Source organism: Enhydra lutris, unplaced genomic scaffold, assembly GCF_002288905.1.
Source record: "Enhydra lutris kenyoni isolate GAN:26980312 unplaced genomic scaffold, ASM228890v2 scaffoldscaffold1, whole genome shotgun sequence".
In the NCBI taxonomy this organism is placed as follows: domain Eukaryota; kingdom Metazoa; phylum Chordata; class Mammalia; order Carnivora; family Mustelidae; genus Enhydra; species Enhydra lutris.
The window spans coordinates 55085228-55099241 of record NW_019154085.1 but is presented as its reverse complement, the minus strand read 5'-3'; the positions used below and the strand labels follow the sequence as shown (position 1 = coordinate 55099241).

At 35.9% G+C, this 14014-nt stretch overlaps 1 protein-coding gene across 2 annotated transcripts; it reads left to right on the top strand.

Moving 5' to 3' along the window:
• Window positions 1–1494: 1494 nt before the first annotated feature.
• LOC111141623 (ermin) lies at window positions 1495–9578 on the top strand. 2 transcript variants are annotated; one of them, XM_022494333.1, is made up of 3 exons: window positions 1495–2424; window positions 3082–3174; window positions 6455–9578. In XM_022494333.1, exons 1-3 carry the CDS (start codon window positions 2184–2186, stop codon window positions 6970–6972), a joined length of 852 nt encoding a protein of 283 aa, XP_022350041.1. In that variant the 5' UTR covers window positions 1495–2183; the 3' UTR covers window positions 6973–9578. The 2 variants fall into 2 exon arrangements, with proteins under 2 accessions (XP_022350041.1, XP_022350050.1); XM_022494342.1 differs by having other exon boundaries at window positions 3142–3174; window positions 6455–9572.
• The last annotated feature ends 4436 nt before the right edge of the window (window positions 9579–14014 follow it).

Here is a 14014-nt window from a genome sequence, read left to right as displayed (position 1 = left end):
AGTCAGTCAAAGAAAGAGAAAACTATATGATTTCACTCATATGTGGAATTTAAGAAACAAAACAGATGAATGTAGTGAAAGGGAAGGAAAAATAAAATTAGATAGAAACAGGGAAGCAAACTATAAGAGGCTTAACTATATAGAACAAACTGAGGGTTGCTGGAGGGGAGCGGGGCAGGAGATGGGCTAAGTGGGAGATGGATATTAAGGAGGGCACTTGTAATGAGCACTGGGTGTTATAGGTAAGGGATGAATTGCTAAATTCTACTTCTGAAACCAGTACTACACTATATGTTAAGTGACTTGAATTTAAGTTAAAAAACAAAACAAAACACCTGGTTTCTTAACTCAGTGATCATTGTGATATTCTAAGACATTAATGCAGCAATTCTTATTTTTAAAGCATTTGGCTATATTAAACTACCCTCTTTCTGCTCCTGTTTGTCAGAGCAACTTGTATGGTTTTAATCTAGATTTTCTCTAGATTTAATCTAGATAACCAATCACTAGAAAATGCTGATCTACTTTACAAGGAATCATACTGTTTTATTAGAGTTTATTCTCAAACTAACACTTTTATTTTTCAGTTGTATTTAATGTTATTGCTCTGTCTCCTTTAAGTCTTAAAGGATTTTTTTCCAGTTCTTAAATTATTGGAGTACCATGAGTCAAATTTTCATATGGAAAAGAACCTAAACTTTGAAGAAGTTGGTTTTCATTTTGTTTCTAACAGAAAACAAATTAGTGAATTATTTTTTTAAATTTTTATTTATTTGACAGAAATCACAAGTAGGCAGAGAGGCAGGAAGAGACAGAGGAGGAAGCAGGTTCCCCGCTGAGCAGATAGCCCGATGTGGGACTTGATTCCAGGACCCTGAGATCATGACCCAAGCTGAAGGCAGAGGCCTAACCCACTGAGCCACCCAGGTGCCCAAATTAGTGAATTATTCACTGAAAAAATTTTTGCACATTTTGTTTGTGAACATGTATTTGAATTCCTATTTTCAATACCACAAGGAAAATAATGTGAATCTTTAATGTGTTTCCATTGAAACTTAATCAGTTTTCATTGTGTCATAAATTAAATTAAATTAAAACAATTAAAATTAAAAATTAAAATTAAATTAAAAATATAAAATTAAAATTTAAAAAATAAAAAAATAAAAATAAAATAAAAAAAGTAAAGGTTGGTAAGTAGTGGATGTTTTCCATAATTATCTGTTTCCCCCAAGGGCAGGCTATGTTGGTGCTATATGATTTTACCAGCATCATGCAACATCAGTAGGGAATATTGAGAATAAATCTGATAGGGGAAAGGGAAAACTCCATGGAGAAAATTATATTATGGGTTCAAAGGATAGTTTGGGCCTTAGTAAACATAAATAAACTAGAGAATAAGAAGCTACAGATCAAATGAATTATCTAAATGTAAAATTTTTGGTATTGGCAAGATGGTAGAATTTCTTGTTTGTTTTTTTTCCTTAGGTCTTTCCTTTGGACTCCTGAAGCACACCATGGAATCTGCTGCCAGAACCACTTACAATAAAGTCGTCCTATTTACAGGTTTTTGATAAGCTGATTTTATTCTTTAATGAATAAGAAACGATGCCATTATCCCCTACAAAATAGCTAAGGTTTTACTTGAACAAAATCCGTTTGGAAATGTTAAGCTGGTTACATAGAACTAATATGCCTCAAGGTGGTCATTCTCTCTGGATTAAAGCTGTGGAACAATTGTGGCTCCTGTTACAAGGAAAATGACAAAGGGCCATTATGAAAAGGGACAAAAATCTCTGTTCCCAGAGGGGGACTGACAAGCTGAAAGTCCCCTTCTACATGCCAACACAAAAGCCTGATTGCCTCAGATTGTTTGTTTATGTAAATCAAAATGCTGCCATTAATTCAGCAAGTGGGCTGCTCAGAGACAAAGAAGGTGGTGATTGGCTGGATGCTTGCTTCTGGGCTGGTGGCAAATCTGACAAATCCTATTGCTTCTGTTCTAAGCTCTATCTGGACACCTTTAGGAAAAGCAGCTAGATACTAGGTACTGAAGCAAATACTTTGTATTCTTAGAGTAGGAGTTGGAACTATAGAACTTGAAGGGGAGAGAACGCATCTATCAAGGATCCTTTCACTCAGTTTCCTCATAGCTCTCTTTGCGTCCTTGGACTCAACTCTACATCATGACAGATGTTCCAGGGATACTTAGTCGGGCTGAGTGCAATGGGGATACACCACCTGAAAATGGCCAACAATCGATCACTAAAACAAATGAGGAATCCAGTGATGTGGATGGTACCCCACCATACTACCGCGTAGAACCCCATCTTGAAGACCTACCCACGGAAGGAAATCAAGAGAAAAGTGAAAAATTACAAGGGAATATTGTAGGCAACTGGTCCATGGATGAGAAGATTCTAAAAGGTAAAGCATTTTTCCTTTCTCCTTGATTTGCTCGATTCAATTTGTAAATTCATTCGTAATTCTTTTGATAAACTGTTATGATGGAAATGTGCTCTCCATCCTCCTACCCACGTCCTTGCTCAAATGTGGTCTCTTATTCTACTGGGGCTGGATAGCTAAGGACCAACCCTCTGCCTCAGGTCAAATCCAGGTTTATTTATTTGATAGCTTTATGACCCTGGACAACTTCCCCAGCCTCCTGAAGCCTTAGCTTTCCCAGTTAGCAGAAAGCAGAAATAGAAGTACTGATATTTGAAGGGTTGTCGTGAGGATTACTAAGTGTTGGTTAAATGTTAATTATATTATTTATTATTATTATGGACAGCCCCGATATTTTTTAAGCAAAGAAAATTCAGCATTTCAAGTTTTCCTTCTGAAATATACCTGAACTTGTCTGAATTCATGGTTCTATAACTTACTAGATGGAAAAGGAGAGGTTATCCTTATGTTTATAAGTAAGAACCAATGAAGAAATGAGTTGGGAGAGTGAAACAGTTACTTTTAGTGATCACAATTGCAAATCAAATCGATCTACGTAGCTAGAGTCTAAATTGATAATTTATTTAAACTTAAACTGCTTAAATATAGTATTAATCTTGTGAGTATTTTTCCCCCCAGAAAAACCGGAAGAGAATCTTTTTATTGTTCATAAGGCTATCACGGATCTTTCTCTCCAAGAAACAAGTGTTGATGAAATGATATTCAGAGAAGGTGAGAGGAACTTCCATTTTGTACACAGACGTTGTCTGACTGAATATGGATGGTAGTTTTTGCATGGGATGTTCTGTGAGTGTAATGTTGAAAAAGCAATCCAGACAGTGCCTTCGAAAGCTCAAAGCTGCTACTGGCAGATAAGAGAGTAGTCTTGATTATCTGTGGGTTTCACCTTAAAAAGTGTTCCAGAAGCATCAAGACAGAGACTGCATGGGTTGGTCTAACTGATTGGCATGCCTTGACCTGACAAAATGGTATCAGTCTCTTAATAAGTTAGTCCACTAAGATTTATTTAGTGTCTCTAAATCTGTGTCAGGCACCTTGTGAAATGTGAATGTTTTAAAAATGGGTTTATCCTAAAAGCTTACTATTGACATACATTTAAAAATAGTATTATACATTTATTTTATCTATAGAAAAATTCTAAGCTTCTATGTAAGCTGAAAATGGTTATCTAATTCTTGTTAAAGAAATCTACCAGGTAATGAAGGTAATTTTAATTGTGGTCTTTTAGAAAATGAGACAATAAAAAGAACATGGATTTTTAAGTGACTTATATTTCAGATAAACTCAAGAGACTAAGAAACACAAAACCTTTTAGATTTTACTTCTAAGAAGATATCTATGTTGAAGCAATTTCCAAATCAAGTTCAGGATAAATACATATTAATTAATCACTCATTTCCTCTTTTGCAACCATAAGCATCTTATCTCAAAACTGAAGTTGGTTCTTTAGACCTTGAGCAATTTAGCTTAGTTTGGACCTTAATAGGCAAAATATGGAATTATTTTTTTTAAATTTTATAACATCACATAAAATTGTAGATGTCAAGGGATGTGACTGGTAATTTTTTGGGTTTGTCCACTTTGCCTGGATACCTCCCAGACTATCTGCTGTCCCTATGTAGCAGTGGAATGTAGTAAGGAACAACCATTATTAAGCGTTTATATTAACACAGGTAATTTATAAAACTTAAGCCTTAAGCCCCATGAAATGAACTAAATAATTTCTCTGCCCTTATCTTTCTGATTCCAATGTAACAAGTTCTCATAGGCAGGGATCTCAAAGTGCATGTAAAGACCCTTTCAATTTTTTTTTTTAAGATTTATTTATTTATTTAAGAAAGAGGCAGCATGCACACACAATGGAGAGGGGCAGAGAGAGAGGGGGAGAGAGTCTCAAGTAGACTCTGAGCTGAGCATGGAGCCTGATTGGGGGCTCAATCTCATGACCTTGATATCACAACCTGAGCTGAAACCAAGAGTCTGGCTCTTAACCAAATGCACTACCCAGGTGCCCATAGACCCCTTCAAATATCTGATCAGGAAATCCACTGGAGATAACAGTTTGCTAGGATCTTTTGTTTTGTCAAATGCAGAATGAAAGCAGTCTGGATTTTTAAGTAGATGGTGTCAGGGTGAATTTTTCCCTGAATGAATTCTTTTGTGTTTGGTGGAACATATGCTTTTCCTGCAAGGCACATGTTGGTGTCTTCTATTTTCACAATGACAAACAGCTATAAAGTCTCCAAAGAGAATACTCCTGGGTTGAAAAACAGCAAGATGCTAAAAATATTGAGGAAAAACTATAATTTAAATTCAAGAAGTAATTTCATGCATGACAACTCCATGCCTGAGTCATGTTGTGAGCAAAAAGATCAGCTTCTTTGCCTCTTATGGGAAAAAATAGAATAAAAGAAAGCTTACTTAAGATTACAGAAAACACGCTAATGTATATTTATTTATAATGTAAAGAACATTAACTGGGCACCAACAACCCGATAGGAATTGTGTACAACCAGTTAGGAATGAAAATCCATCTTGACTTCTATCTCTTTCTGTAAGTGTACAATCTGATCCCTGTGTTGGGAAAACAAAACAAAACAAACAAACAAACAAAAACAAAAAGAGAATGAAAAATCTTGAATAGAAATGGACTTAGAACATCTTTCAGTGAAAGTAGAAAGCTGTGATGGGGAAAGACAAAGACGAACACTGCCTCTCACTCTATTTAAAGACTCTTATGGTGTTGAAAGGGAATAGTGAATGGAAGCCTGACAAGGCACACAATCTAGACAATATTTTAAAGTCACACATAGACTGAAGCTTCTCATAGTAGCCCCTTTAGAGGTGAAAGCCCAGAGAACAACCTCCACTCTAATTCTTTCTAGCAAGCTCAATAAATATTGTTAAGGATATGCTGATGTGATCTGTTTGAAAAGTGAAATTTGACATGAATTAAGCCTTGTAAAAGTCACTGTACGGTACCAAACGACTTGAGTTAATTAGTCGTTATTAGGGATATGTCTAACATGACAGGCTAATCTACCATTATATAGAGATGACCACAACAAGATTTTTAAAGTCTGGCTCTCTAGAAATCAATGGCAGATCTTAAATGACATTGTGTGTGCTTTGATGGTCTTGGTGTCACTGTTAGCCCAACAAAGGACTCCTGACCACCCATGGCTCCCTGCTCCTCCTTCCACAACTGGTACTTTAGCACAACTCTGAGAATCATGGTGGCAAATACTGAATGTGCTACTCTGAGCATGCCCATTTGGGAGTAGTCATTGTTTTTACTACTAGAAGAAAACCTTTTTTCTCCTGTGAGATATTTTTCTAATTTTCCTTGAGGAATGTGGTATGTGTGTGTGTGTATGTGTGTAAAAGATAGGTCCAAATATTTTACTTTCTATGTTCACATTTCTAGTCACTACAGACTAGACAAGATTTTAAAAGTCTGTCTCAGGAACATCAGTCTCACTGGATACAACAGTCCACAACAACAAAAAAACGTTTTATGGTCAAATGAAGTTGAGTCATCAACTTCTTAGAGATCCACAATATTTATTGGCATTTTAAAGGGTTGCATAAATTCTGAGGCTTACTTAACTGTGTTTAATGTGATATTTTCCAAACTAATTTGACAGTACAACCCATTTTATTGTGTAAAACATATTATTAACCCACAGAATAATATCCTATAAGGTATGTGTAGGGAAATGATGGTCCAGAAACACAATTTAAAGAATAAGAGTTGGGTATCTTGGGGTGCCTGGGTGGCTCAGTGGGTTAAGCCTCTGCCTTTGGCTCAGGGCATGATCTTAGGGTCTGGGATTGAGCCCCGCATCGGGCTCTCTGCTCAGTGGGGAGCCTGCTTCCCCCCCTCTCTCTGCCTGCCTCTCTGCCTACTTGTGATTTCTCTCTCTCTGTCAAGTAAATAAAAAAAAAAAAAAGAATTGGGTATCTCAATTACTAATTGATTTTGCTACAGGACATCAATGGGAGAAGATTCCTCTGAGCATCAGTAACCAGGAAATAAGTGGACAAAAGGAAAGGATTGCTGAACAACTCCTAGAAGAGAAGGAAGAGGAGGATGGGAAGAACAAAGCTCGCCAGGCAACTGAAATTGAATGGTTGGGATTTCGGAAACCTAGACAAGTTGATGTGTTGCATTCTAAACATGAGGAGGAGGAAGAAGTTTGGGATGAAGAAATTAATAATGATGACGATGATTGCAATGATGATGAAGATGAAGTTCGAGTGATAGAATTTAAGAAAAAAAATGAAGAGGGTTCTCAATTAAAAGGGGAAGGTGATGCAAACGAGGACTCCCCACTGAGCAGCCCTAGTTCCCAACCTGTGACACCTGAGGAGCAGCCAGCCTTTGGGAAGAAGAGTGATATCTCTAGAAATGCTTATTCAAGATACAATACAATATCCTATCGGAAAATCAGGAAGGGGAACACCAAGCAGAGAATTGATGAATTTGAGTCTATGATGCACTTATAAATTAAACGGAACTGAGGAATTCTCCTGCTCACTAAAGCAAAATCTAATTCTATTTTCCTGAGACGCATCTTTGCATGTCTTTTTTGAGTCATCCCCTTTAAAGATGTGAAAGCTTAACCTCTATTTCACTGTAGAAAAATATGGAAATAATCCTAGACAAAATTCAGTCTGGTAACCTCAAGTCAAAAAGCTTTAGATTCATTCATGGGCATTTGCTTTTTAAAATTTCACTAATATGGCCTTGTGTGATAAGCACTAAACAGCAAACAGCAAGCACCCCTAGAGAATCTGGCTTGATTTGGCTTGTTAAAAGTAACAACACTGGGAAATACAGTCATCAAATGAAAGAGGACTATGAGAAATGACCTGTATTTCTTTTGGTGTCTTTCTTCCTGTACATTGAGGGTGCTAGAAAGTCTGGTATTAAACCTCTGTTTCATTTCAACTTGTTATAGACACTGGCACTAAGCTGTCCATAATGTTTTGCCTTTCCTATTATCTTCAGAAAAGATTTTAAGTGGCTTTCCTTGGCATCTACAGAGTGAAAAATCTGTATAGGCCTTCTTCCTAGGTGTTACCATTCACTGAATTTTCTCACTAGAGGGGCTGAGCAGTTGTCAAGTCAGGAAAATTCTGTTGACTAAACGTTGGCTTTATGCAGTCAAGATGAATAAAATCCATTGTGAGGTTGATACAGGGAGGGGCTAGAAGATTGGTGGGCAATAGACTAAGGAGTCAGATAGTTTATTTTTGTGACTGAAAATAAAATCTCGTCTAGCACAGTTAAAGTCATTAAAAGTGAAAATGACAGCTTTAGCACAGTTTTAAGAAAATACCCTTCTCTATTACCACACTTTCTCTTATTAACAGTATCTCAGAATAATTTTCTTTCCTTAGAAACCCAAGACAACTCTAGTCATAACTGTACTAGTTACTATGAAAATGGAAATAATTATCTTAGGATATTTTCAAAGTAGAGTGTGAGCATGTATTTTTAGTAAGAAAGCTCTGATAGTCATTGGGAATATATAATTTACTGGACCTCAGCCCAAATCAAGATGCTTAAAACTGTGCCTATGGAGTTTCACTCAAGCCAGTATATCAAATAATGTATTAAATATTTATGAAAAGGGAGAGTCTATATTTTTATTCTTGATAGTTTCATAATTTTTCATTTCAGGCTTCCATATATATCACCCTGAAATTTCTGTCACCACGGATAAAGATATTTTTGGCCCTGCAAATAAAAAGACAATTCCTTATTGTCTGAATGTAATACAGTCTTCATTGTACTATTCAACCCTTTGTTTATTTCTTTTTCATTTTGTGAAAAAACCCGGGTTAGGCCTTCTTAGATTATTGCTTATTTATGTGTAACAAATCCCACACATTCTAATGGAAATTTCTTTAATTCTTCCTGGTTACATAATATATTTCCAGGATATCATATACTATTATTTACCGTTTACAAGACTCAATTTTGAATTCAAGATTGAAGTGCTTCTTTTATTCTTTCAAACAGATATTTCACAACCTGATCATGTAAAAGTGCTGTTGCTCTTCATTTGTAGAACCTATAGATTTCATTCTTGATGATGCAGGTTTTTCAGAAGAAAGCCAGAGAAATCAGGTGTTTATTGGTAAATTTAGGTAAAAGATTGGTACACTCAGACAATTTCCTATTTATTTAGATCCTCTAAATCGTTCCACCTGGGCAACCTATTTTCTTTTCTGGGTTACTGATGAGCCCTACAATTTTCTACTTAACTTCAAAGCACAGTATTGTGTTATCCGTCAAGGAACAGGAACATATTGTTAACCTACCATCAACAGAGCCTCTATTTTTAATTGTTCTAACAGAAGTGTTGAATTCCTATGGAATCTGAGTGAGCTGGGTGGTCCATGGTGTGACATAGTCAAGCGACTGGCTCTTATGGGGATCCAGTACATAGTAACACTGGCCTTTAAAGCTTTGTGCTCTTACCATATAATTAACCAAACATGAAAGATATTGTCCACAAAGACTTTTTCAGGGTATGTTCAATAAGCAAATGCTTAATGCTTATGGATGAGGCAGTGCAGTTACAAAAGAGCACTGAAACTACTCTTTGACATTAACACCCAGTGCCTGTGCTTCCATCTTACACTAAGGCCACAGAGTTAAAGTGATCAGAAGCAACATGATGGGGTTAGGTGACTATTTGATTCTTTATAACCTAGGAAAGGCAAGGGTATGGTTCTGATTTCATGAGGGATATTTAACATATTAGACATTCCTACAGAACAAGTTAGAACACAAATTGGTAATAATACTGGAAGATTTACTGCTTTTGTGATCTAAGGTTCAGGTTGGATGGAAGAAGGACTCTGGTACCTGGCTGGTAGGAGGGAGAACTGATTTCTTGTGAGAATGTTGCTATTTCTTACATGACTTTTAATTTTTCTTAGTTTTGGGGTGAATATGAATTAATAAAATCTCTATTTCTTTGTCAATATAAAATTTACTTTTCATATAATGCTATATTGGAAGACATGGAATATGTCAGAATCCACCTATCATCTGTCTACAGTTTAAATAAAGAACTGCTCTGTCTGACTTGCTCTCAGTAACAGAGTGTGTCCTTGTTTTTGGTGTGAAGTATTTATTTTCTTTTGCTGTCCTTTAAAATTTAGGAAGAATGCTTGCATATCAGCAGCTATTAAAGACCATTAAGAAATGATGCTTTAGAAATCAAGAGAACACTTTATTTAAATCCAAAAAGCATTATTTATTTCAAAAAGGTCTTAAAATGATTGTGTACACAATTGTAAAAAGAAAAAAAAAAAAGAAACACAAAAACTTCTGGCAGATACCTAATGTATCTGGTAGATACCTAATGTTCCTGAAAAATTTGTATTATTTTTATAGGAACTGAGCTCTTGTTAGATACACCTTAACTCCAACAACCTGAAAAACACATATGTATCTCTCTAGCCATCAAGGTAATACATTTAAAAAATGCTGACACTTTTATAGTAACTGTTTCTGCCTATTTACACGGGCTAGTACTTTTGGCACATTTTCAAATGAAGAACGGACATTTAAGTTTTTCAAAGTGATAGGAAAAACACTTAAAATAAGTAATAATAGAGAATTATGGAAAAAGATGAAGCACCAGAGTATTATAAAAAAGAAATATGTTTGACCATATGAGAAAGGCAACTACTTTTAAAGGCTTAACTTTCATTGCTCTATAAAAACAAGAGGGCTATAAAAAGTAATGTCAAAAGTTGTAGCAAACATTTGCTAATATTAAAATATCAGAGAGTAACATAATAAATATGAATACCAAAATGTGCATACAGCTCATGAGGAACACGAAGTGAGTCAGCCACACAATCAACATAAACACAATGATACAGGTAGTAATCAACAGCAGAAATCACCCAACAGATACATGGCAAACTACAAAATCAAAGGACAATGCCTCGTAATCAACTGCTAGTGTGGGAGAGTTTTGGAAATGAATTTGGAAAATAATCTGAATCTTTAGTTAGTGACTTAAAATTACATATTTGATTCCTTCTTTATGATAACATCAGTTAGTAGAGGCAGGAAATTGGGTACTTCAAAATGTTCAACTTAACTCCAAATTCCTTTATATTCCATTGTTTCAATCTTGTTCTCCCATTAACAGAAGTTTTTAGGTAATCAATAAGAAATTCACTAATCTGACCTTTGCCTTCTCTTATTTTTCTGTCACCTTTAATAGCTAATATGTATAAAACTAGCAATGTTTGGGCAGTTGTTTGAAGGAGGAGAATTAAGATGTGCATAATCCGAAATGTATAAGCATCTTGATAATTTAGAGTTTGGTTACTCCCTTCAAGTATGGAAAGTGATACCCAGATCAAAGTCCACTGGAGATACTTTTGTACAGAAGGCCAGATGCAGACAAAATTGTGCACTTAAAAGAATTAAAATTATCCAAAAACATTTCATAGTTTTCTTTATATTTGTAAGCAGGAAGTCTTGGTCTTTTTTTCTCCCACTTCAAAGCATAAAATGTAGAGATTCATATATATAATTATATATACACACATATATGAATATATACACATACTTTTCTATATGAATATATATGTATGTATATATACATATATATTTACAAAGATAGATACATTTTGGTCAAGTAATGATAATCTAGTCCCTCAAAAAATTGGTTTTTATATCTAATATAAAGGTTTTATTTTACATAGATATTTATAACTGAAATCCTTGACCTGGTAAATACCAATCAATCAATAATAAAATAGAAAGCCTCTGTTTTCAAAGATATTATCTGTTATTAATTTAATGGCAACTGTCATCATTAGAAACTCACCATATTAGAAGTTGTTCTCTTTGCCGAAAAATGAGAACTTTCCTGTGTTTTTGCAAAACAATGATTCACATAAAGTTGCAAAGAGACCCTAATTGGAATGGTAACTACTAGTTGACCCATTAGGTTGAAAACAGAGGCATTGAATCTGCTTATCGTGATGGGAATTTTTCCCCTTTCTTTAAGGTTCCAACACCTACCTGAAATACCATCCATTAAACCTCATCAGCAGTATTTAATACTTTACATAGCTTACGCAAACTTGTCCACAGAATGGTTGTTTGCCAAAAATAAATATTTTGTACATTAGCTTTGGTTAGTGTTCCTTTTCTCATTTCAAGGCTGGTGGCTCATAGCAACTTTTAAACAACCTACACAAAAGTTGTAAAAGCACTATGGTGACAATCTACACAATGAAGTAAAAGTTACAGGTTTTGGTGTGTATTTTAAATTAAAGGACTCTTCAATGTTTACTTCCCACCTCTGTTCAAATTGGGCAATCTGTCGGCTTTGATTAATGGGTTGGGGAAAGAAAGAGTTGGCAGTATTATTTAAGGGGAAGCAATTTCTCTATGTCTGCTTCTCCTTCTCATATTTATTATAGGAAATGGAAAAGAATATATCCCGCATGAAGTCAAGGAGATAGACCACTGTAAACCATGTGGGGATAGCTAAACTTAAGCCCACATTTCAGGTGATTAACAGAAAAGGTGCAGCCTCTATATCACAACCAAGGGAGACCTAAGACTTCACAATAAAGGGATTTTAACGGAGCCCACCTGAGTTGACTCCCCCACTTAGAGGAAAAAACAAGTCATAGGAGCATGAGACTCTTTTCTTCTACTTCTCCTCCTCCTCCTCCCTTTCCCTCTCCCCTTCCCCCTCCTCTTCCTCCTCCTCCTCCTCCTTCTTTTTTTTTTTTCCAGTCAGGTAGAATGGAAACTAGATTTTAATCTCTTACTAGTGGGATGCTCTTAGATAAAATACCTCTCAGTCTGCATAATGAGAAGAGTAAGACCTAACTCTCTGAGTTGTGCACAACAGTGAGATGGGGAACAATTGGTGCCTAGCACATGACAGGTACGCAAAGATAATAAGTTCTCATCTGGTTTCCCTTTATTCCCTGTAAATTCCTTGTTTATACCAAAGATATTGGGACTCTCATCTGAGGCATAATTTCTTTTCTGTGTTTGAACATGGAAGTTAAAGTTGTTAAAACAAATAAAGATGGTACTATCTGGCCAGCTTCAACCCCACTCTCTTTGCATGAGAATCCCTTGAAAAATCATCCTAAGCCATTCATAAATTTAGGGTTGACTGGAGAATTTGAATTCCTATACACTATAACTGATATCTTTGCCCCTCTACAATACCTAAGGCAATACTATAAGCAAGGTGTTTCCCTATTTAAAAGAATATTTCCAAATTAGTTGTGGAGACACTAACAATACATTGTGATTGTGGCATATGGTGGTTTTTGGCCCTGTGAATGACAGCTGATTGAATGTCAGCAAGCAGAATTGAGCAAATTTGATGCTGGTGATAAAACATGGTTGTACCAACAACAGCTGTGTCATCCTTCAGGGAGAAGCTCTGGGTAACTGCTGAAAAAGAGAAAGGAATGGTACAAACCAAAAAGTTCAGAAGCACTCAGATGGTCTGGTAAGTTAGGTTTTGATCAAATAAGTCCTGTAAAATACCAAAACTATGCTTGTGTTTAAAGTAACAAAACGTATAGACACTTCTCTAAGAAAAGGCAATGATTTAAGCCAACCCACGGAAAACTCTGATGTCTCCCATAACACAGCCTCCTACTAAAGAATTTAGGGTTGGGGCACCTGGGTGGCTCAGTGGGTTAAGCCTCTGCCTTCGGCTCAGGTCATGATCTCAGCGTCCTGGGATCGAGCCCCACACTGGGCTCCCCACTAAGCAGAGAGCCTGCTTCTCTCTCCCTCTGCCTGCCACTCTGCCTACTTGTGATCTCTCTCTCTGTGTCAAATAAATTAAAAAAAAAAAAGAAAAAGAAAAATAATTTAGGGTTGAATAGGACCCTAATGTGTCCCACTCAGGGGTTTCTCACTAGAAGTACCAGAGGCCTAGTAGCATTTACGCTTTTATTTTAGTCTTCTGAAAACAAAATATTGAGGGTAATGCTTAAAATAGTGTTGGTAGGAGATTTCACAATTAGTCAATACTCTGACGTTTAGGTCTATAAGATTTCCAATTAGTGATTAGTTCCTTGCATCTTAGAGTAGTTGAGCAAATACATGGAAAAGCTCTTTTTAAAAATTTTTTCCAAGAACAAACATGTCATATATGGAAACAATCCTTTGCTATATTGACAACCATATAGCTTTGTATTAAGTCAAGGTGAAGTCAGGAAGAGCACGCTCTGAACAACAGACTGTAGCAGTTTTTTTTGTGAAAACATTTTAATTTCTTTCATTGCTATGCCCTGAGGTAAGTGTTTCTGAACCATAATTTGTCTTTTTCTGAACAGACTTGATGTGTTTTGTGGAAACTGTTTTTGAATAAAAAGCGTCTTCAGACAGGGGGCAAAAAAACCTTTCAACATTTTTGCAGTTATACAAAGAATTGTATGAGGCACTCAGCACATTCAGTTTGGTCAGCAATTCAGTTAGTCCTTTGGCAACTGACTTGTGTTTTATCCCCCATATGGC